General features: G+C 39.9%; 1 protein-coding gene across 1 annotated transcript; it reads right to left on the reverse strand.

The window, feature by feature from the left end:
• Positions 1-681: 681 nt before the first annotated feature.
• On the reverse strand, positions 682-25,795 carry phldb3 (pleckstrin homology-like domain, family B, member 3). The gene is given in 16 exon segments (XM_051405883.1): positions 682-1,506; positions 2,812-2,897; positions 3,212-3,410; positions 3,412-3,423; positions 3,792-3,941; positions 4,300-4,381; positions 5,761-5,938; positions 6,437-6,524; positions 6,874-6,975; positions 9,794-9,904; positions 13,195-13,356; positions 15,138-15,266; positions 15,764-15,901; positions 16,575-16,685; positions 16,918-17,073; positions 25,289-25,795. Coding segments are annotated over 15 exon segments (1,830 nt in total). The 5' UTR covers positions 17,065-17,073; positions 25,289-25,795; the 3' UTR covers positions 682-1,371.
• Between the last annotated feature and the right edge of the window lie 336 nt (positions 25,796-26,131).

A 26,131-nucleotide genomic window follows, 5' to 3' on the forward strand; every position in this document is an offset into this window, starting at 1 on the left:
AAACAGGAAATTACCCCACAAACTCCATGACCAGAACAGATAAATGTACTTTAAATGACAAATAACTACACCATTACATTGTTTTTTTTATCAAAACCTTTTAATCTTTCTTTTTTCTCTCTCTTTTTTTTAAATGTCAAGAAATAACAGTGTTGTGGGCAAAAGTATGTAACACATACTCCTGAAGGACCTATGAGTTGTATGGGTGTAAACTTCTGTAATTTGTGTAGTGTAATGAGAAGCAAGAGATATTTGGTTAAACAATTAAAATGAATTACAAGTGGATGCCCGGTTAGCTCAGTCGGTAGAGCTGGCGACCGATATACGGAGTTGCTACAGCAGCACGGGTTTGAATCGACCTGCGTGTCATCCTCTCTCTCTCTACCCACCTTTCCTGTCGATCTTCAGCTGTCCTATCCAAAAAAGCCATGAAAAAGGCCAAACAAAATAATAAAAAAAATAAAATTAAAATAAATGAATTACAAGTAATCAGGAGAACAAAAGAGACAAAGGAGCACTGGCTTGAAATTGTTGAAAAAATGTTTAAACTGACACATCTTAAGACTGCTAGAAGCTAATTATGAATCCATCTGGACTCAATGAATAAAAAAATGTTTTTTTTTTTTATTATTTAATGTTGCCAATGAAGATTTAGGTTGAAAGAAGGAAACTGAAGCAAACTTTTTATGAATAAACATTTAATAGTGCATTCATAACAGTGTATGTCTTCATTTATTTGCATATGAAAACCCATATAAATGTCCAAATAACTTAATTCATGAAAATGTAATTTAAAACATTTAAAACAAAGATGCAGGATATGGACATATTAGTAGAAACACTTGACAGTATAAAGAAATCCAAGACATAATACAGCACAAAAAAAATGATTTCTCTTATTGCTGGGTTGTAATATTGGATTACATTATATAGTACAAGCGTTGCTACTATTGTGTCCACCGACTGTTGTAGTGTAGTGTACCCCAGTCCTGTAATTCTGGACAGTGGCCAGCAGGGGGAGGGCAGGCTCAAAGAGTGAAAATCTCCCAGTAACAGACACCCAGTCAGCAGGCTGGTGTGTTAGGCTGCTAGTGGTTTGCAGCTGGTTCAGTGGTGAACCTCTGTCACCACTGAAGGATCACTCTTTCAGTAACAGTTTCCTCCGCTGCGTTAAAGCACATCTGTTCGGCACCTGGAACCACAGACCCTTCACGTCCCATGTGCTTTATCCACAGATTCCTGAGTCCAGGTACAGAAACCTGAGGTGGATCTCAGTCAAACCAGCCCCCTCAGACAGGGGGAAAATGACTAAAAGGTATTGTCCGCTCAGTAGCTTCATTCAAGGATTTTACAGTCTACATATGCAAGAGGTCAATAACGGCTGTGCTCATCTGTTGCCGTGACAATGACGTCCATCCAAATCCGCATGGAAACTGCATTGGAAGCCACCAGAAAGAAAAGACGGTCGTACGTCTTCACACAGAACGTCAGACTGGGCCGCGGAGACTGAAGGGAAGGGACAGACAGTGATAATGTGATAAGTCATGATTAGGGGTGAGTGTTTTTTCCATAATGATGATTGATTTGTTCAAGATTTCGCTGATCTAACTGTAGAGACTTGCATTCTTCTGGCTGATTATTAGTGTAGTATTATTAGTTAAATGTACTCAAAGTATCAAAAGTAAAGTACTTTTACTACAGACAAATGGCCCGTCTGACTGATATATATTATTACACAGTGCATCACGTTATTAAATTGTTTACTGATGCATCAGTATCTAAGCATTATATAAGCAACCTAGCTAGTCCAGCTGAAGCTAGTTTTAACTACTGTGTATACAGTTAGGTACTTTAGTCCAGTGATTCCCAACCTGGGGATCTGGCTCAATCTTTTAGAGGGGAAATATGTCTTTGGTGAAACACTGGTTTAATAATGTATTATATTTCATAAGCTTATGTGTTTTTTTATGTAAAATCTAGTAGAAGTAAAAAAGTACCTCAAAATTGTATTGAAGAACGGCAGCCTACTTAATATACTTATCTACTTTGCATAACTGTAATTGTCCTGAGGCCAAATTGTGTAGTTGTTTTATTTAAGCAACTATACCATCTCCTTATGCTGACTCATATAAATGACGAGCTTTCCCATGGTAATTGCAATGTAACGGTAAACTTATAGTCATCTGACACTTTAAGAGCAGAGACTTGCCAGCAGCTCTACTCAGCAGCACCCAACACCCGCCTTTGATTTCTAATACAGTAACTGCACAGATCGTCTGTGTCTTTAATCCCATGAAAGTCTGGCATGTCTATAATCTGTCCAATGACCCATTTGGAGAAGGCGCAACCTCAAACAAACTTTATGTCATGTGAATACACCACAATAAACACAAACATAAAATTCCCAAATCACATGAGATCCTGAGGTAATTCTAGTTCAGTTGGAATAGTGCTCTTACTTCCAGGGAGACATCAAACAACATGAAAAAGATTAAAGTGGAGACCTTGAAGATGTACCATGAGATATAACAATATATTTAATAATATATGTAATGATGGCCATTCATTTAGTCCTAAAACACATTGTGCAAAAAGGCCTCAATCAACTTTTTAAAAGATTTTTGTGATTCATGACTGGGCCACACTGACCTGTACATCATATATAAGACTCCAGGCTACAGAGCCTTTGGGTTTGTGGTCTAAAGTCCATTTTAAACTGCATTCATTCATACAGACTCTCAGCCGGATGAAACACTCTACAGACTTTGATACATTTGTCAAAGTCAGTTTATGTACTGTATGAGAACTCACAGAAGTGGCTGTTCTTAGATGGTCATAATAAACTTCTTCTATGGCCTGGAAGTAGATGACTCCCTTTAGCTTCCTCTCATCACAGTCTGCAGCAAAGGAAGAAGCAAGTTAGTTAACAGCATACTTATTAAGACTAGACAGATCTATTCAAGTCCTAAAAGTTATTACTACTCTGCAACTTTATTATGAGTTTAAAGTCTTCTTTGTTTTGACTGGGAAATACAGATGGAACAATGAAATATAACAAACTATAAAGGCTGGAAAATAATGCTATTAATGCATTGTTATTTTACAACATGCCTGACTTCCTTTCAGTGACTTAATGTGACAAACAAAAGGCTTTCATTCATGTAAACACACAGCCAGCATGTGCACACACTACTCTCCCAGCCAGTCTAACCTGTATAGTAGGCTAGTCGTCTGTGGTCCATGTCAAACAGGAACCATCTCTTCTTCCAGGTTTTCACCCGCCCCCCTCGCTTTGTCAGGAAGCCCGCACAGCGTCGAGGTGTCAGCCGCAGGTCGGTGCAGCCGGCCACCCCGTGACCCAGAGACTCCAAATGGGCCCGGAGGTCAAAGTTGGGAGAAAGGAAGAGGGGGTAGACTGCGCTGCTGGAGAGATAAACAGAGTTTAGATGTGGTTCAGAAGAGGCAGGTAATTTTACTTGGAAATTGAGGAAACAATAGTAACATTCAGTGCCTATTATTATGGTAACACCTGAGAGTCTGAGACAGAGCTTTCAGATCAGATTATAAACATATCATTGTATGGGCTCAAGGCTAGCCACTACTAGCATAACACATTCAAACCTCTAACCAAACTGTGAGAAGTGAACTGTATTGTGGGTAATCTAAGCATCAGATTTTGACATGGAAGAACAATGTCTCCTGCATGGCTTTTGATCATTCTTTTAACTGTCCATCACTCAGAATAAGAACTGAACGGCTGAACCAACAGCTTTGTGGTTTTTATTTCATACCTCTGGGGAGTTTGGGGGAGAACGGGCAATTGGTTGCTCCTTTGGTTCTGGCTCTGGTCTTTGTGGGGTCTCGGGCTGCGGTGGTTCTATTTTAGGAGAGTTTAGCTCTCTCTGTCTTCTCTCCTCCAACAACAACTGTCGTCGCTCTTCCTGGGTGCACACATGTGTCACTGAAAATTATTAGTCATCCTCCAAAACATATGACCCCTTTCAGTGTATACTGCTATAACAAAGTATGATTTACAATGAAACCTATGTACCACTGAAAGTTCCCCTTTCTTTTTTCAACCTCCACATAAACTCACAATCATATGGCTACACATTTTTCAGTCTTGCATTTGGCAATGCTGCAAAAATGCATTACAAACATCCACACATCTGCTGGCTGTTTTCTTGGACCATCATGTGCGAGCTGAGTGGGTGTCAGTGATCAGACAGCCGTGTCTAATGCAGTGTGCCGTGGGTGATTAGAAGTGTCAGCAAGAGTTTCCCACGGCAGGTGACTCACCCTCTCTCTGAGCAGTTTCTCTCTCTCTGCCTTGGCTTCCCTCAGTTTCTTCTCGATCTCCACGAGATCCAACAGAGACGGGCTGTGAGACGAGTTACATTCATCAATGAATGAGAATAACTTTAAAGGTTAAGATACAAACAACCCCACTGTGTGCAGAAGGGTGTTAAATCCTCAAAAGCAAATATGCCACTGAGGATCAGTCATTAATCTTTTGCTTAAACCAAATGAAGCCGGTATCACAGTAAACGCACAGTATTATGGATCAGTTATAGACACTGTAGCAAGAATATCAGAATAAACTAAATGCTTGGATTACATAGAATCTCGACCCATGTGTGACTTTTCAATGCAACATGAGACACAACCACTGCTGCTCCAAAGAAGCAAAATCATCCAAGATCATTAAATCCTGCCAAAGGTCAACATATGTTGTAAAGTAAGAAGTTATGTTCATGTTTGACAAATAGTTTTGGTGACCATGTGGGTTGGGCACTTGTATATGCTTGACATAATATCTAACTAACTATACCGCTACTGATTAGCTTGCACTTGTTTATCCCTGTTGTTACCATACGCTACACCTACTGTAACCGTTGTGAGTTAGTTGTTGATGTCGACAGTGTCTGTGTGTCCAGAGTCGAAGTCCTTTTTAATATGTTGATATATTTTGTTCCTGGGCCAAACATTGAGATTATTCTGATTGGTATTCTGATTGGTCTAGTTTTGGCCATAATTCCTATCCTTAATGAAGACATTTTACTTATCAAGAGAACATCTGGGAAAGTGTCCACCATGTTGAACAGACATCCAATGGGGTGACGAGCGTGACCAGTTACACAATCATACAGATTTTTTAAAAACTCCAAGCTAATGTGTAAGGGAAAATGAAAGTGAAAATTATTACCTAAACTGTCTGATGCTTGACGTACTTTAACCTACCATAACTTTGACCTAAAGCACCATTATTGCCAACATGTGCTTACTTTCAGTTTTACCTTCAAATAAATTGTTTTATATTACTGGTTCTCAAAGGGCAAGGCTAAATCTGCACACCTGTATTCATATCTCATAACTTCTATAATTATCACTCTGTAAACACTTATTTCCATTTACTCCACTACTAAATACAATTTGACAAACAACTATCACTCATGAAATATTTATTAATAAAATAATTTAAGAATTCATTTGAAACTTTGTAAAATCGCATTACCAATAGACCAAAATTAGAAAATTAAAACCAAAGATTTAATAAACTGCAATGATCTTTTCTGGTAAGTGCACACACACCAGATTTCTCCATCCTGCGAGAGTGGTATGAATTATAAAAAGCATTCCTGCCCCTACTGTTGCATGTAAATGCTAAAGAACATAAACTTCTAAAAGCACATTCAACTCCACTCTTCATTTCTCTTTTTTAAAAAAAGCATCCATCAAACAAGCAGTGAAGTAACTGACCTGGCAGCGCGAGAGCTTGTTGCACTGTTGCAAGGAGTAAAGAGTGCACCGCCGTTGCTGGTCCCAGGTCTGTGCCCGCTGCTGTGCCCGCTGCTGTGCCCATTGCTGAGCCTATGGGAGGGGATGGGGGAAGTGAAAGCCTTTGGGCTCTGGCTGTCTGGAATCGTCCTCACCAACCCTGAGAGAGGAAGGAGACAGGGAAAGACACGCATGCATCGGTCAGTCGGAATAGCTTCATATAAGATGTGGCGTGTGAGAATTTCTGTATCAGGACGGTAAATTACATTAGATCAAGAATTTTCTGTACAGCAAACACCTGGCAAGACTTGACATGACCTTGTAGATCAGGCTACTCGGATGTTTGGTGACAGACAGGTGTGTGTGTGAAAAATAGATACTACTGAGGAGATTTTAGGCTTAAGTATATATGTGCTTCTCTGTCTGATCTGGTCTATACAGGTAAATCCTGCTCTCTGCCTACGTAGTAACAACCTGCCGTCTCTACTGACACACCTTTAATTTGACTAAAAGGGAGGGAACTGAGCAAACAGTCAGACAAAATGAGGACATGAGTGCAGAGAGAGAGAGTGTTTATTGTTCTATATCAATGTTGCTCTCAGATTAAGCAGTCAAGAGCGCAATAGAAAATAGAAAAACAGGGCCGGTAATAGCTCACCCTGTGCTGAGAGCGGCCTGTCGTTGAGTTTGTTGTTGCGATGCGAACTCCGTCTTCTGGGCAAACTGACAGATTCTTTGCATGGTTCCTACAAAATAAAAGAAAACAGTGTAAGTATAAGTGTAACAAATATTTGAAATTCTGATTTCAGCTAGAAGTGAAACAATCAGAAATTTGATCAAATAGATTTTGATTACTCATTCAACATTTAGGTCCAGCCTCTAAAATGTTATTATTTGCTGCTTTTATTTGCCTTCTACAACATTAAACTGAATATCTTTGAATTTTGGATTGTTGGTCGGAGAAAAAAAATACATTTTAAGACGTCACCTGGGACTCCTTGGAGCAAATAAGTGAGATGAATCGATAATTAAAATAATTGTTAGTTGCAGCCCTATTGTAAACACATACTGTATCCATGGTGACACGCTGTGTACCTGAGGAGGCTTGTGTACGGTCAGAGGAGAAAGTGACATCATGCAGGGGGCTGAGCCGGTGATGTTCGACCAATCGGTGAGCGGCTTCTTCTCTTTGAGAACCTGTAGGTCCAGATTAAATTTAATTTGAAATTCAGTAGCGTGTCTGTGATGACAACTGGCTCCAAGGCACAAACACAAAAGTTTAAATGAATTGGAGCAGCAGGGAAGATGCCAAAAGACAGTGACTGATGATAGCTGCAGTGTTAGACATACCACATCTGGCTGAGAATGAAAACTCCACTTCCAGAGGGATCGTAATGAGTTAAAAATTATCATTCCCTCACTATCTTCCCCCCTCTAACCCTCCCTCCCTGCTTGACTCATGAACACATGAGCAATTCAGTCGCCACATGCAGTCCACTATTTAACCCTTATCTGTCTCTTTTACTACTAGTACACGTCCACAGGGAATGTGTGGACAGTGAAGATTTAAAAGGTTTTAGACAACAGTTACTGATTCTGGGGTATTGTTTTCTTCTGATACATTTAATAAACAACCAAGAAAAGCTTATTATAGTCCTTGTTACTACAATACTGCTATATGACTATTTTTTCATAAACCACCTACTATAAAAGTTATCTCAGACACAACTGTTTTTCACAATTGAAGTTCACTGCACATGCAAGACGTAAACCACATCCTCCATGCAGTCATGTTTTAGTCACACACACTTGGTCATGTTGTCTGACACTGTCTTGTCCCTCTCTCCTCCTCTGTGCTGCCACTCCCTTCTGTCCTCCCTCTAGCTGTTCCTATTCTCTCATTCAGAAGAGCCGATGAACCACACATTAACGCATTTTTCTGAAAAAAACTGAATTTTAACGCCCCGTCAGCCGTGCAGATTGATTTAAGGGCTTTTTTTTTTTAGCTTACCGCTGTGATGCAAGGATGTGAAACTTCTCCCAGCTTGCCTTCTCGCCCTCTCACACATCCACACACATGTCCACACACATTCACAAACGCAGCACCCTCCCTCACATTGCTTACTCCTCCCCTCTATCATTTCCTTCCCTCCCTCAAGCTTGAGTTAAGCTCTCACTCTCGCTCTCGCTCTCTCTCTCTCTCTCCCTCCCCATGTCTGATTTGCTTTTTCCTCGTCCAGATCTCATCTCCTCCTCGTTTTAACTGGTGCTGCCATAAGTCTGATCAAAGGCAAACCACTGGCTGTGTGATAAAGTCACAGCGCAGTTTAATTAATGACTGAGTAAATCACACACTTTGGAACAGCAAGTATTCATAATAAATACTGATAACACATGGCAGTGTGGGCTGCCCTCATAGTGTTAGTCAACTAATAGTCATTGGATGTTTTTGATAAAAGTGGACTGAAGCCAATGAAAAGCAAAGCTTAGCACCGAAATCAAACATTATTCACCCAACGGGGAACTTATGTAGAGGACTATTATAACTACAATTGCTCTCTGGTAAGAAGAGTTTTGGTCACTACTCAGATCATTCTTCTCATCCAGCAGCCATCTCCCTTGTCTGGGTGATGCATAATAAATATATCTTGAGTAGTGGCCATTGATTGCACACTACTTTTAATGGGGCATTGAAAGCAAGAGCATCTTAAAAGATTTATCCTGTAAACAATAAAATGTTTTCCATTTTGCTATAAAAGGGTATAATAACTCTGACTAGACATTTGGACAGTGCTACAAAACAGAAGAGTGAACAATTTCACTCACAGTTACTAAGAATGCAATATTATTGTACCTCATTCTGTAACTTAGCTCATTATCACAGCTGATCCAGGCAACATTTAACTCTTTAAACCTGCATTTTCTGATTTGTTGACCACAAGCGCAACAAGCTGTAAATGCAAAACTGACATAAAATCACCTGCTAGTCGCTAACTGCGTTTGGTGCTCAGGAGTTTGTGTACAGTCGGTTTATCAGAGCTTCTTATCTGAAAACAGCTGCCTACTGTGGACCAAAATGAGTTTGATGAGAGTGGTGAGACCGAACCAAAATAGTAAAGTTGTGAATTGTAAAACCAAAACAACGTGCTGAAAGATGTTAAAACAGGAACTGCAGGAGTCCAGTGATAAATCACTTATCAATCAGTAATTGTTTTCCACTCTTAACAAGGTAGGGCAGCTTTAACACAGCAGGTATAGCTAAACAAATTAGCTGGTCTGCTGTTCAGACTGCACCAGAATAGTCCCCTATAATAGATTCTTAAACACCAACTACAATTAATCCAATGTGATTATTTATACCTTTAGAAATGTTCAGCTGTGTCTCAAATTTCAACCCCTCTTTCACTCATTCACTGATCCCTATAAAACAGATACTAGTTTACTTTAGAGTCAGCAATAAACTGACATTGCACACGCTAACACTCTAGCCGGTGCACTTATGATTTTTGAGTGTACTATATGATGGATACATTTCAAATTTGGTTCGTACACTCAAATAAAACAGCAGGAATTAAATATATATAGTAAATACAGATTTTGGACACTGCTGTTGTAAATCTAAAAATCTGAGTTGTGTCCGAAATCCACTTTTGATAAACTAACTTTATTTTGAATGTACAGGTTCCTTTCTTCTTTAGAAAAAAAATGCTGTTTTAAAATACATATCAAGATACAGGGGTTACGATTCAATGTATTGAGATACTGTTAGCAAGGAGATATAAAGATATAAAGAACACACCACCATTTGCATAAAATCTGAGTAGATTTCAAACAACCACAGTCACAGTCCCTGTAACACCCAACATCATAGCCGTCAGTTTACCTTTATAACACTGTTACAGGTTTAAACACATAAATCAATACAGTGTTTTAAAGAAAACCAAATTGCGTTATGATATTTTTCTAAGTTTTCTTACAGCCCTAATTAATAGCCACCATTATAAATCCCTCTTACCTTTTGATTTGTGTGGACGAGTTCTCTCTTCTCTTTCCTCAAAGCGTTCAGCTCCCTCTCCTTCTCCCGCTCCATCTCCTTCAGCTGTCTCTCCAACTGCTGGACCCGCTCCTGAATATTCACAACATAATTCCCTTCAGCGTGGACCGCCATACCGTTTCTATTCCTCAAAAGAAATGTCATGTGCTGTATCCGATTCATCTGGCTGGCCAAAGTTCACTTAATCTTTTCATTATGTTGTGATGTAATATTGAGTAAACACCCCTGATGTGACGGCGTGTGTGTTGTGTGAGAAAATGCAGAGCCCAGAGCCAAGCTGATCTCCTCGGCCGAGACACAATGCAAATCAAACATCCATTTTGCAAGTTAATGAGAGGCACGAGAGGGACATGTGACAGCAGGGCTAAGAGAGTACCTCAAAGAAATGATGGGCTGACATTAAATCAGCAGATTAGGCCAGCGAATCTGACACAGTGAGGGACAGACAGACAGACAGACAGACAGACAGACAGACAGACAGACGGACAGACGGACAGAGGGTATAGAGATGAACCGTCATCTGCAGCTGAGTCAACGACCGTCCCTCTCACACAATCCCTCTCTTTATCTCTCTCTGCTCCTCTTACATACTCCAGCTAATTGAGGAACAATTCCATATTATTTTCACCATCCAGCTATTGTCTATACTCATATGTTCCTGTGGATTCTGTCATGTGAATGGAGAAACAGCCTTATTAAACTTCTTGTGTCATAATGTAAACAAATATCACAAGTTGTTCTCTCTATCAGAAAATCTTGGAATAAAAAATAAATAGTGAAGGCTTCATAAATCATTTAGATAGTTAAAAAGATATGTTTTGCTGACCTTTGAACTCACCATATGAGAGAATGACCATTGCCTTTAGGTAACAGAAGGTTTGTCAATAAAGCTTCTGTTAGCATTCATTACCCTCTATGGATGACAACGTCTGTTGGTCCAGACTGAAATATCTCAACAACTACTGCCATGACCATTATTACAAACATTCATGATCCCTGGAGGATTAATCTTTCTGATTTTGGTGACCCCGGCTTTCATTCTAGCGTCATGGTGAGGTTGATATTTGTGATTTTGTGTTAAAACTATTGGATGGATTTACATCAAATTTGGTACACACACTGATGTCCCTAACAGGATGTATTGTAAAGCGCCATCATCAGGTCAAAGTTTTTAATTTGTTTAATACTTTGGTTTACGACCAAAACCTGCTGACTAACCAATGAAAGTCCCATCAGCCTCAGCTGTACTCTGCGTTTGGTGCCAATCAACAAATGTTAGCATGCTAACACTCCAAGTTAAGATGGTGAACGTGGTAAACATTATGCGTGCTGTGAAGCATGTTATTAGCAGATGTCAACATTTAACTTAAAGCATCACAGCGTTTAAGTACAGCCTCACAGAGACATGAGTCCTTTTCATACTGCAAAAGATTGAAAACACTCAAATAAATCTTCTGCAAGCCAAAAAACATTGAAAAAATGTTTCAATAAATCATTATCTGGACAAAGTACACATTAGGGTGCCAGTGTCTCAAAAGTTGGCCCCTCAGTGCAGTTATAAATTTAGGATTTATCACGCAAGTGCCAACATTTTCCATGCCTCTTCAAATGATCCTAATCTGAAGACTTTACTGTCTCCCAATTTGATACATTTCTTTACATTTCTTGACTCGCTCCATCACAAAGCTGCAGAACAAATTAAATGACGACCATTTTCCTGGCTTCCACAGAAAAGCAGACTTAGCTGGGTGCTATAATGTCGTTCTGCATTCAGAGTGTCTGTTCTGGTGCGTACAGTCAAGCCAGCTCTTTTCAAAAGTAAACTCTCTGGCCAATCACAGGCCTTTTCATGCACACTACTTCCGAAAAACAGGTTTTAAGCTTAAGGTGATTGCCTCCTTTTTATTTGGTTGTATGATATGGTGGAATTACTGTTCTTACTGTCTAATTATTTTGCATTTTAATTGTATTTGGAAAGATACACCAATTGCATATCTCCTTTGATAGTCAGTGCAGTTAAAGATCTCCGTATTGAACAAAATAATACAAATTATCCTTTCAGCCATGACAATCTAGCCTTACTCCAAAACTTTCTAAATCCCCTCATGTGTTTTATCTTTCCATCTTCTCCACGGCCGTCTTGTTCTTTTGATTTCTCTCTCATGGTGGCCTCTGATGTAATTAAGCTTGCTGTACAGAGTCATGTGACTGTGTCAGGGCGATGCTGGTGAGAGTGAGGTACAGAGTTCATGCTCATGTCCCAATTTGACAAGGGGAGAGGAAGGAGGACAAGTCTTAACCTGCTATGGCAACCATGGACTGTGAAGGGGAGAGTGCATGTGAGTGCTGTAATTCCAAATTAGCCATCTAATGTGGTAGTGAGTCCTTCAGGGCCAATAAGCCAATAATGATGATTTTTACCATGCTACACTACAAAAATAGTATCTGAGCAGGATTTATAGCTTGGTTGATCAATGCCTGTGATTATTGTAGGAGGAGCTCAGATTTGTGGCTTTAAAGTTTAAACTTTCTGGTCTGCCCTCTCCTTAATTTGACTCTTAAAAGAATAAAATTCATTTCCGAGGCTCGGAATTGGAGGCTGGTGCCAAACATTTCAGCAAGAAAAGAAACATAGGTCACAAAAGGAAGAAAAATCAGCTTCAGTAAAGGTTTCTGTTGAATGTCTGACAACTTGTATTACCCTTTACAGTCATGAATATATATATATATATATTTTTGGGGGGGTTTGCCTTTATTTGACAGCTGAAGATAGACATGAAAGGGGAAATCTATCAAGATTGTAGGAGTAGAGGTTGACCTTCTCGTTATTAATATCATTATTGAGTCTTACACAAAAAAATCCATGATGAGATAGACATTTACATTACTATCAAGACAAAACAAAATATTGTATACCATTTTATGTGTGCCCAGGCCAGTGGTAGACAAAATATCAGGAACACCCAACAATGTCCAATAAATGGAAACAAATGCACCACGTGTCTCTGACCCAATCTAAACAAAAACTGAACATTATAAAACTTTATGAATGTAAAAGCTTTTTTAAGCTCGTATTCAGAATTTCTGGTTAAAATTCACTACACTTCACTGTAGAGGTCTTTGTTGGGCTATTGTATTGTGGGGTGTTCCTGTTATTTTGTCAACATGCTATGCATAAGTCTGACGTCATAAATCTGTATTGAAGGAATGTTTGGAAGGGTTAATCCCAAGTCAGCCTGCGAGGGTAAACAGTGACACTGATTTAAAGCATGTGACACGCAGATAAGCAAAACCGTACAGCACGTCAGGAGCAGCTGTGAAATGTTGGGGGAACAAAATCATTCCTAAGACACATTGTTTACCTGTGCCGCGTTGACCACATGTTGCTGACATGAGATTTCCTTCTCCATCTCCCCTTCACTATCTCCCTCCTTCTCTTCCTCATCAATGCCGCTCTCTTGCTCCAGAACACGAAACTCCCAGTCCTCAAAGGCCCGCACTGCCGCTTCCATCGCCTCTTTTTCCTGCAGCGAAGACAGAGAAATGAGTCTAATATAATTTAACAGCCCTTGTTTTTTATTTCACACCGTAGGTTCAGATTATAAAAATGCTGGATAAAAAATTATAAATTACAGTTAACATCTCATTTACATTTGTGTATTATCTTTTCTTTCACTTTCAGTATTACAGTGAATGAAAGTATGCATAACACACTAGAGTAGAACACACTAGAGTAGAATATATAGAGTATATATAAAGTGTTGTTAGCTTCAGTACAAACTTTATACAGACAGAAGACACCAAATTTAACTTAAGAATTCTTATTCAGAAAACAACTTCGGGCAATTTGTATTTTGTGTTTCTAATGCTTCAGTATATAAAAGTGCAAGTGCAGCCTCATTGTCTCATTTCACAAAATCCCGCACTATTGTTCTTGTGCAGTGTGTACTTAGTCCTCTATTGTGTGCTTGTGAGAGGTTCTCTGTGGCGCAATTTGTTACAAACCAGTTTCTAAAAGGTCTTTCCAAATAAATCTGACATGTCACAACAAAAAAGTAACAACCTGCCACTGAACTGCACCAAACCTGTCATTAAACACCACTTTTAAAACAAAGAGGTCTCTCATCTTGTTCTGTCACCATCACAAAGAAAAATACACATCCTGTGCACAGTTTGTCTGTGTGTGTTTGTGTAAAGACTTCTGAAACACTGACACATCAGGTTGAACAGGTACTGAACAACCACACTTTGTTCAACCAAAAAACAACATTATGTATAGGAGTCATCACCGATGCCAACACCCCGTATCGGAGACAGACGGACATGAGCCAACCAAGTATCAGTTGCAGTTTTATTATTCATTTGGACAGCTGCCAACATCATTTCTTAGATTTTCAGTCCTTCGTTAAACAAGTTCAGCAACATTGGACGCTGCACATGACATAGAGACTTCATTGATCCAAAAACTCGACTGATATTTAAAACATTTTTGAGCCATACCGGAAATGTTTAGCGTTGGAGTAACAGCTGTGTGCATCGTGAAATATTCGATTCACAACCTAAACCCTCTCAAAAGCAGTACATGGACACAGGCCATTTTTGTGCTGTTTTGACTAGTAAGTGAATCACTTCTAATCTAATAGATTTTGAATTTAGATAACATCACCTTGCAGCGGCATCGATTAGTTGTGTTAAAGTTTTGTGGCCCAACTTCTACTTTCAATGTGCATGGAAAGAGAAAAAGCGGTAAAAACTACAGCAACAAGTATAAAGAACAACTTTATTGTCTGTATTGCAGGCTTAAGGCGTTCCTCTTATATAAAGCTAATAGTTAGGGCTGTCTCAGATGAGTCCTGAACCAACCTTTAGTTATGCTGCTATAGGCCTAGACTGCCGGGGGACTTCCCACGATGCACTGAGCTCCTTTGTCCCTCTATCCGTACACATTCATGTCCCATTAATGCATGTTATTAATTTAGCTTCTTCCCCTGAGTTTTTGTGCTTTCCCGTCTCGCAGGTTCCCATGGATCGTGGTTGCGCCTTCTGCTAATATTATTATCATTACTGTCACCACCATTATCATCACCTACCTCGCCGGTCAAGGCAGACGACCACCCACCTAGAGCCAGGGTCTGCTCAAGGTTTCTGCCTCTCATTCATGTCAGACTTACGTCGTGTTTTTAGGTCCGACCAGTAGTCGTGACTTTTACATAAAAAGGTGAAAGCGGCCGTTCTCAGCTACTTTTGTGGATATTTTGTCGAACAGAAAAGAAAATATATCATCATGTGCAGCTCAGGCACTCACCTGCTGCAGCTGCAGTGTTAGCTGTTCTCTCTGGCTCTCAGGCTGACCGGGGATCAGTTTCTCCTTCTCCTCACACCTCCTCTTCAGTGAATCCACCCTGCGTCTCTCCTCCTCCAGACTCTCTCGCTCCTGCAGTTACAGATATGGCAAGAAATGAGTGAAGCAAGAGCACAGTAATCACCTAACTTTTAAAAGTAAAACAAAAACTATTTCAAAAGAGAAGAAAATAATGCATCAAGTCAATTTCACAACCATATTTCGAGTTTTTTTCCTAAAGACCACAGACATCTGACTTCAAACCAGTTCTACTCCAACAATCATTCCATGGGAATTTACTTATCATTGACGTGATCTTGTGTTGATGTTAGTGGAATATTACTGAACCCACCCATTTCTACATGTGAATATCCTTTTCTCATGAGTCTTGTGATTGCGATACTCATGTTAGGCCAGTTAAATGTTACATCTAAGCTATTAGTCTTCATTGTCTCCAAGAACAAATACATTTAGCTGGTAATGAATCATGACAGAAGAACATAATAATGGCATAAAACCTAACAAATGCAACATATAGGTCTGTAACTGACGAAAAAGGGAAGTTTGATATTAATTTTATGACACGATACCTTTTGTCTGTCGGTGTGTTTGTGCTTCTCTGTCCGTCTGGCCTCTTGCTGTAGAGCCTGCAGCTTCTGTGTGTGTCTGTGCAGCTGCTTCTTCTCCGTCTGCAGCTCACCCTGCAGCAGAGCGATCTCCAGCTGCAGCTAAAGGGACAGGAGACGAGGCTGAGCTGAATCATATTGACCAGACGTTGAGCAAGTCACAGATATGCATTCCTTTAGCATGACTGTGTTGGTGTTTGGAAAGATTTAAATGTGCAGACTTCAGCAGAGACACAATCAAAAAATGTTTTTGTGTTTTCTTGACCACTCTGTCTTGGTTCTTAATTTGTTGTAGCAGTTTAAAGAAACCTCAATGAAACCTTAACCACCTGTTGTGCAACACATGTTGAAGATTACATATTATGTAATTCACTCTAGGGCTGCAACATTGTTTTCATACTGATTCATCTAAAGATTTTTTGTTAATCCTTAAATCTATGAAAAAAGTCAAACAACAGTGAATAAGACATCTTATCTATGATCTTTAAATAGCTTATGTTGTTCAACCAATAGTCAACCAAAACCTACAGGTATTCAATTAAATAAAAGAAAGAAATCTGCAAATAACTCAAGTATGCTTTAAAAAATGACTTCAATTACTTAATCAATTTCGAAAATAGATGCCAATTGTGTTTTTCTAAATTAACCACATATTCAGTCTATTGATTTGATTAACCATTTAATTGTTTTTGTGGTCTGCTACATATTTTGCACCAAAGTGAACTAAATCAGGTATTTTTCTGCAAATTGGACCACAATCGTTTAACATGCTCACCTCAATCTTTAGTTCTTCTTTCTGTTGGTCGATTTCTGTGATTCGCCGCTGGAGCATTGAGGGCGACGGCAGGACCCTCGGTGAGCCCACCTCCAGCTTTTTAATGCAGGACTGACAGAGAAAATAGCAGACAAAGTCACCACATGCAAGCTTTAAAACAGTAAACTGTTTAGTCTAGAAATGTTGATGATTCATTAGTTAAACTGCGTGGAGCAACAAGCTTCTCTCTTCTTACATGCAGGAGCTACAAAGGACGATTTCATGTGCCATCGCCACATCATCTGACATGAAAGAGCCAAATTACTGCATCACCACCATCAACAACTTCATCTCACTCACTTACCTTCTCACTCTCAGTGCTGCTACTCTCTGTGTCTGACTCCGCCCCTGAGGATGCAGGGCTTTGACCTCCAGCCACTCTGGTGATCCATGGCGGCCGCAGCCCCTGCTGCCACTGGCTCCTGGTGCTCTCCATGTTATGTTGGGGCATTTCTAAAGGCTGAGACAAGGGAGGCAGTTAATGAGAGCTTCACAGGAGGGGACTTTGGTGAATACTGTGGTAATATAATCTGCTGCATGGTTGAGGGCGCATCAGGGATCAGGTGACAGTTACAGCTGAGTAGTACTGAATAAGCACTTTAAAACACAGGAATCCCCCCTCCCAGCTTCCAGAAAGCAGATTGTGATGGAGAAAACACCCAGCAGTGAAGAGGAAGCAATAGTGAAAGAGAGGGGAGAATTCAGGATGTGGGCAATGGGCTGTGATTCAAGGTCTCTCTCCTAGTGAACGACTCTGGTGTGTGGACACAAGCATTATAAGTAATATTCTTTTTTGTTAGAGGCTTTTGACGTGCATCATCAGCGAGACAGTACATGAATGGAACTAGAACAATCAACTAAATACTACAAGGAGAAATCACCCATAAAAATGGGGGTTAGAGCACATCAGAATAGACTTTGAAGTACTTTTATGTTGAACTTTTTTGTCCTGCGAGTCACATTCATGCACATTTACCCAAGTAAATATCATTATATACTGTAGTGTTTACATTGTCCTACTTCAAAGGAATAGCTTTGGGAATATGTCAATCTACAGGCCTATATTATCTGGTCTCTTTATTCTATTATGTCCTTTATTCCTCTACTCTGTGGTCTCGCTTTACACAAAAAACATGCATGCTAGAAGAAACACACAGACCAAAACCAATTTGTGGGAAAATACTTTTGGTTCCTATTGTCCAACCTTTTCCCACCATCTTCCCTCGCCCTCTGTGCCCTCCCTTTCTCCCTGTATTCAGACCTTATTAGGCTGCAGGGAATGCAGGCAGAGTGGAAGCACAGAGATAAATATACAGCTGAGATATGAGTGAGGGCTTCCAAACAACCACTGGCACACTGACATCGACAAAGAGACGGTAGAGAGAGAGGCATGGACAGACGGAGGGAAGAGAAAACAACAGGCAATGTAGTGTAAAATGTCAAAGGCCAATGTCTTGTTTCCAGTGATACACTGAAATGTGTAACATGCAACTTTATGAAGTCCACAGAGGAAAAATTGTCACAAGGACATTTTTATGGGTGTAATTCCACCTCCAAAGGTCTGTTATTACTGGTGAAGAATCGTGTTCACTGGTTGATCGTCAATACCCACAAACATGGGTCCAGGTGGGAAAAAAGTGAAATCTGCATGTTTATCTGCAAGTTTATTCCTTGAGTACTACATATCTGATCTGCTGCTCTAATCCTAATGATGTCATTGTAAAGGTTACTTGTGCTCTATGATAAATAAATAAAATATTTACTTGACATGTAACAAACTAGCAACCAAAGAAAACACTGAAACTGAAATTGAACTTGAACTGTCAGGACTGACTCACTGACGTGACAAAAAAACCTCATTAATGGTTAATGACTCATGCAATTTCCCATGGTGTATGCAGTAGGAGTATATGATACCAATATACAACATCCCATGACATGGAAACTTCTAAAATAACATTTATGAAAAATACCATTAACTTTTTATTGAGAAGGCCCAGTGTGTAACTATTAGGAGGATCTATTGGCAGAACTGAAATATAATATACCTTAGACTAAATCCCACACACCGGTCCTTTACCACAGATACAGAAATACAAACATAGTTTTATATAGAGAAGTTGAGTTTAAACTGATGATAAATGCAATGTCTTTCCTACACGTAGCAAGACTGACCACAACAGTTTACAGTAAACAAGGTAATTTCACAGTTTGGGAACTGCTTTTAGGAAGAGAGCGTGAAGAAAAAGCAGACATATCCTAGCCAGCCAATCAGAAACAGTGTAAAGAATTGTTAAAGAAGTATTTTTTGTTCTAAAGGGTCCTTTCTAATTGGCTGGCAGGTTATCAGGTTTGTGTTATAATCATATTCTACTTACATAGGAGGGACAATTTGATGCCCATAGTAACAATGGTATCATTATAGTATTCATTGCACAGTTCATCTACAGTATCAGAAGAAAACAAAACCCTAAAATAACAAAAAGTTCCACAGTGTTATAAAATGGTCTGTAACAAAACATGCAAATGTTTCAGTGGCAGAAATAGTAGAGGTCCAATGTCTAGAGTAAAAACAAAATGCACCTCAGCTCAATTATACACAGAACATATTATTTATTACTGTATTGATCATTTAACCTACTACTAATCATTTCTACTGTACACCGCTGTCCAGTAAAAGCTGGAGGCAGAGAGAGCTTCACACTCAGTTACATTATTATCCAAACAAACATCAGCGCAAGCATTCGCTGTGTGACCTCTATCTAAAGTCCACTCAGATACACTATTGACACTGCAGAGCCGAGAGAGAGAGAGAGAGACAGAGAGAGAGAGAGAGATATTCAGGAGTAAAGTCCATCCTTTCATGTCAACACAGTGGTTTGTCAAATGCAACAAATAAAAGGCTAAACAAACACAGTGCACTGAGAAAACAAGAGAGCGTGAGACAGTAAGAAGAGCACCAACTATGGACAACAAAATGAGTGAAAATGCAGAAAAAGAAAAAAAGAGCAACGTTCAGTCTGAGAGAGCCAGATCAAAGAACAAAACACGGTTTTGTGCCCAAAATAATTGGACTTGATTGCGGGGAGGGGAGCGCCTCTGGAGAATAAGATAGCAGAGAGAGTGAACAGAGACGCACTTCAAGTGTACATGCATTTGTGCGTGTGTTTATGTGTGTGAGTTATGTAATGACTTCTCAGAGGCAACACAAGACAAAACCCTCAACTCTCGAACTGATCCTAGAAGATTTCAGGAGTCTGCGTATCAGTCTGCAACGCTAATTATCAACCACAGATCAGAAATAACCAGCAACAGCTGATTCACCATAAAACAAACACACACAGGCAGACCAGCGTGAGAGTTATGTACGTTCAACAGGGCAACAAACAGCATGTCATATTGTCTCAGCGTTTGCTCAAATCAGCAAAGACTTATCATTCTTTCTTTCTTTCTTTCTTTCACTTGGAGGCTCCACTTAAGTTTCAGCATCTCCATTCATATCACCTGTACGTTTGATCTCAAAGAACCCAGATAGAAGTAAGTCAATAAACAGTTTGTGTCCAGCTGCAGGAGTAAATCCAAATAAGACAATCACTTAGCACACTATTCAATGCCACAGCTTCATCAGGGACTCTTTAAACAGTTTGCCAATAGCAAAGCTATAAATCACACTTTCTACAGAGACAGTTTGCAGACTCACTGGTCACATACACTGATGGATTAAATCCAGAACATTTCATTTAGCTGCCATGTTGTTTGTTACTTGAAGAGCCGAGTAGAAAATAAGCCCTTTTGATAATCATCTATAACTTTGGAAGCACATACAGTAACTTTTGACAAGATCATGTACAAGAAGACGACATTTGTCTATTCTTATCAAGAAAAGTTAGAGGAAGAGAGCGTTTTGTATGACGAAGATTACAGAGTTCCAATATGATATCAGTTGGCTAGTCATAAGGGGAAAATATGTCTTTTGAACATGCAAATAACTTCTAAAGATAGAAACTTGAAACTAAGCGTGGCAGCAATACATTGTATAAACTGCCCGTCGGCTTTTTAGAAATAAGGAAACTAGTTTCGTCTTCAAATTAAATTTAAAAATGAAGGAATTTATGAAAATCTTGTTTCTTGTCAAAACCTGGCGCCTACATTACCCACAATGCAAAGCGACGGTGGACAGTTCGGTTGGAGATTCAGGTCTGTTATGCTAGTCGCTAGCCTCAAGTAGAGACGAGGAGCGTCTACAGAGGTCTTATGAGCTCACTTCTTTCCAACGCCACACCTCCAGTTTATTTTTCAACCTCGCAGTCTTCAGTTCCAGCCAACGCTGACTCATGTGACATAACATTAAGCAATTTATCAGATTTTGCACAGCTCCTTCTGGAGCCTCAAGAGGCTTTATCGACTTTTCTCACATAAACACTAGTACTCTACATGACCTGTAAACAGATTTTGGTGTGTAAAATTGTTCCCTGTTAAGTCATTGGATATCATTGGGGTTATTTTTTACAGACATCCTCCTCCAGAGCCACAGAAGACATTATTCAACGTCAGTAAACTGAACTTCATGTGTAAAACAGGTGCCTCTTGAATATGTTTTGTAGTGTCCCTCTGTACATCTGTATCTTTGCAACATGTTAGTATTCAGTAATCAGTATGGGCCAAAACATATTCAAAGTTTGACTAATCTGTTCCTGAAACTGAAAACAGCATATACAGTAGCTCCCAAATGACGAAAACACCACACAGCAGCACTCTGCAATGACCTTGTCCCTGTCAGGACCCCTCGTTGGTGAGTGGCTAAAAGGAAAAGTGGGGCTAAGCATTGTGTACACAAAACCATAAAGTCAACACTGACAACAGCTATATTCCACCAGCAACACAAAGGACAAAAGAGCTCTGACGGTGGCATGCTCGGTGTGGGTGTGAATGCTGATTACAGCTTGTCACTATGCGTTCAATGCAAAGGGCGCTATAGGAAAAACATGTCACACATGGAGCATGTGAGCTAAACTGCCCTGTAAAGAGGGGGGCAATGTACAATGGCAAATTAATCCAGAGGCCGGGCTTGGAGGTCAGGTCACTCTCAGTTCACTTGAATCGATGGTCAAATTTACAATTAATGACATATTAATGGAGGTTTTTGTAGAATTGAAAACACTCTGTTCTGTTTTCCATTAAATCCTGTACACTGCTGAACATCACTTTCAGTTTAAAATATTTTTTATCTGGTAATATTCATACGGGCAAACAACACATATATGGATTTTACCTGAGGAGGTCTAAGGATAGAAACTTTCTAAATAAAGTGAGTACAAGTGTGCAGGATTGTAGTATTGCAATTAAATAAATCTTGCACTGAACAAAAACAGTCCCTCTCCTAGTTGCAGACATTGAAAGGAGACTTTAAAGTAAAAAGGTTAAAATTCTACTTAACCTGACTGTCATGTTTCAGGTTTACAGACTCAAATATTTTCAGAGGATTAGTAAATTGTGAAATCAGTCATGCTCACCACAGCATACATTCACCGCATTGTACTGTACAAGTGCTGCTTTAAACACAGCGGCCTGACATAGACCAGAGAGGCATCTACAATCCAGCTGACAAAATGCTTCTTCACTCACTGTAAGTGCTGTCCTCCCCTCTGCAGAGGGCATACGACCAAAACCAGCTATTAAGTCTTGTGAACTAGCAGGACAAGTCACATATTCTTTTTATTGGCCACAATTACAGGCTGTGGCTTCAATCAAACAGACCAAATCTCCAGTCTTTAAAACTCTCTGTTCAATAGCAGGCCTGACATCATCACATTAGCATCTGAGGCACACAATGTTTCCACAGTGCATAAGTAATTTTCCTATTTTTATTGTCAAAAGTCCCTTTTTTGCCACTTACTTGCTCTGGTCCTGCTACACTTTGGCTCTAACCAAATAAAAATAAAAAACGCATAAAGTCTTGCTGTCATTTTAGAAGAATGAAGTTTGGTTGGAAAACTGAAACACAAAGCAAAAGGCACAGTATAATTAGTTTCTGCTAGATTGTATGAAACAGTTACACCCTTTATACGTGTGCCTGTGTAAGTTGTACCAACCTAAATGCTTATGTGCACTAATTTTGCATCTTTAAAACAGCCTGACATTTTTATGGACCTGTCCTTATAGTCTGCCAAAGAGCATACTGTCATTTGACGGATGAAATGCGGTGGACTACCCGGCAGCGACCTCCGGACCTGCTGCGTGTGGCTCCTGCTGGCTCGAGGACCAGGAAGCTGTCATCGCAGTACAAGTTTGTGAGCAGGAAAAGCAGGTGAGAGGAGGGAGTTTTGGCTGTCACCCAGCTGTCACTGAGGAAAAAGTGTCAAACCCTGGTTGACAAAAAACCACTGATGCAGCTAGTTGAGCTCACAGTCACATGCAAGAAAACAAAGACAACATAGGCCCGTGCATTCTGACTCAAGCAATTAACTTTAGCTGAGTATTAAAAGAAAGAAAACCTAAAACAACTCAGCACAGTAAAAAAAAAAAATTGGTCTCATTTCTGGGCTCGTTCTGTTGTTTCGTGGTGTATTTTTCTACATTCCTGTGGAAAATTGGCTGACGAGCTGATGTCAGTTTGAAATGTTGTTCAGTCACTACAATGGCAGCTTTATGCATGGGAGTTATGGTACATCTCAGGTTCTGGTGTCAATACCACAGAATCTTATACCAGGTTTAAAAATTAGGAGAAATCTAATGTAGAGGAAGCTGATATACCGGTTCCAGCACCAAAGCCTGGGTATTGTTTGAAAATGAATACTAAAAGGCCAATACAATACCCAAGTATTGGTACTGATACCAGTATAATCGCTTAATACCCTGCTTTACAATATAGTTAAGTATTTTTTTTATTCAACAAAAGAAGCCAAATCCATCAAACAACCAGCAACTGCACAAGAACTTTGCGTGAATGAAATCTAAAGTAGTCTAAATATTTGAGGATTCAAATCAGCTACTATCTAATCAAAGAAATAAGTAACAAAGATTATGGATCTGTCCAGACATTTGAGGCTGAGGTTTCAGTAATCAAATTAACATCTCCGCTGTCAACATTATTAGTCTCACTTAAAAGCACATATGTACCTGACGAGTTCAGGTAATTTCTCTGAGAAAAAACAAAGGTGTACAAGGAGCGAGTACATCTAAAAGTACGAAAATGTCACAGCTTGGCAATAGCATGGCAAGCAATAGCAAAAACCATCTCTAATGTGAGGATCTGCTGCTCTCCTGTTTCAAATAATTTGTAAACTGAATATTGTTTTGTTTTGAACTGTAAAAAAGCAATTTGGGGGGCTCTGGGAAACTGAATGACATTTTGCACTATTTTGTGACATTTCAAAGGTTAAACAGATAATGTGAAAAATAACTAATACATTAAAGCGATAAAGAAAAAGCACAGGCGTAAATATAACATGCTGCTTCCGTTTCAGGGTGTTCACCATCACACTCATTACTGAATAGAATGAAGTCAACACTAATGCTATTAGTAACACCCTGTGGTTTTATGAGTAATATCTCATGTGGAAAAAAAAAAGAAATTGCTGCAGCCCTACTGAAATGCATTTAATACCACAAACAGATAAACTGTTCAAGCCTTATATACATCTACCTGTAGGCTTTTACTAGGCCTACACATTAAATAAAGATATATTGTGAGAAAATCACTCATCAGATCTCATCTTGCTACTGTGTGTGTGTGTGTGTGTGTGTGTGTGTGTGTGTGTGTGTGTGTGTGTGTGTGTGTGTGTGTGTGAGTGAGTGTGTAACTCCGGGCATCATTACAGGTTCAACTGCACTGACAGAGATTCCTTTAGCCTGAGTAAATCTCTGGGAATTGTGATGCAAGAAAACAGTGATCCATTAATGACAACCTGGGACGCGGGGCTCAGACACAGATTTGTCCAAAGCAGGTCAAAACAAGACGAGCGAGTGAGTGTGGGTGAGTGAGAGACAGAGAATAACTTAAAAGGCATAAGTCCCCAGACAACACACTCAGGGCAATATCTCCTCACAATCCCCCCCCCCAACCTACACTCCCATCCTCTCTGTTTACCCTGTATGTGCTGATGGAGGGATAAAAGGCCACATATCTCAGGGTCATGGTAAACAATGGGGGAATTTATGTAAACGGAGATTATTGTCATGGGACAGGGTTTGACTAAGAAACAGCAGTTTAAGCTCAGTGAAAGTTACTGTGGGGTGTTTTCACAGATGAGGAATGAATAATCTTCATCATCCAGGTCTGCACTTAGACCAGTAAAAGAGTATGAATCAATGAGCTATGACTCTTTTACACACACAGGCAAAGAATTCACTTGGTTTCAAGCAAGAAGGTGGTTTCAGGAAGCAAATGAAATTCCTCCTTTTGTTAAGGTTATGTTATGTGCATAAATGTGATGTAGTCTAAAAGAAGAACTCCTAACTTTCCCAGTTAGACACACATTCATGTCAGCGGGCTGCCAAACGAGCACGGTTCAACTCTGTCTGTCTCGCGTGGGAAGTTGTTATTTACAACAGGAACTGCACGAGCTTTGTTTAAGTTGTTTGGAGGTGGTTGAACCCTTTCAGCTGACTTACTGCAACAACAAAAAAAAAAAAAAGAGAGAGAGAAAAGGGCGAATTAAAGCAATAACTCTTACCTGGAATACGTGCTCCAACCTAAACGACGAGTGTGGATCCTCCAATTCATACCAGAGTGGAAAAGTGAAAGAAGGGGAAACGCGAACTCTATCGAAACGTCACTTCAGCCAACTTTTAAAGCGCCTCCACGTTCAAAACACAAAGTAACTTTAAGCTCACTGACTGTTTGCTGTGAGAGACGTTATCTTCCCCTCTTTTTTTTTTTTTTTTTTTTTTTTGCTTTTATCTTCACCTGGTTTGACTCAATCCCTCCCAGGAGACATGACAGGTCAGTGTCAGTGGCTGCCGTCGGTGTCAGCAGGTGAGACTGAACTGAAAGCACGCGGAGGAGGAGGGCAACGACGGAAGCGCGTGCAGACTGTGTAACGAAAGTGTTTCGTGTTGAAGGTGTAAATGAAAAGCCCGTATCCTCTGAGCCCGGACAGACTCTGCACCGCCGGGGCGTCTGTGCTGTTTCAGACGGCAGTGAGAGTCCCGTTCAAGTCCTGCACCGAAATGGGATTTCTATTCTGGGAACTGACGGGGCTTTCTCATTGTGGAGTGGCTCAACTAAAAGAGTCATCCGGGCATATTGCCAGTACACTGGGAAGTAAAAGGCCACTTAAATACTTTTCATGACAGGCTCCCGTGGGAGTAGTATTTTGATAGTGATACAGCAGGACACTGAACTTATAGGTCAAAGGAGTGTAGGCAGTAGTTTTAATATGTTCACATTTTTATGAGAATAAAAGTCATTTGGGAAGGGGATCACACAGATGAGGATTTCTTTCAGCTGGAGGTCTCATGTTATATGGTTTTAATAGGACAACATGGAGTCAGTGGCGGACCCTGGTTTTCTGAGG

Source organism: Dicentrarchus labrax, unplaced genomic scaffold, assembly GCF_905237075.1.
Source record: "Dicentrarchus labrax unplaced genomic scaffold, dlabrax2021, whole genome shotgun sequence".
Classification (NCBI taxonomy): domain Eukaryota; kingdom Metazoa; phylum Chordata; class Actinopteri; family Moronidae; genus Dicentrarchus; species Dicentrarchus labrax.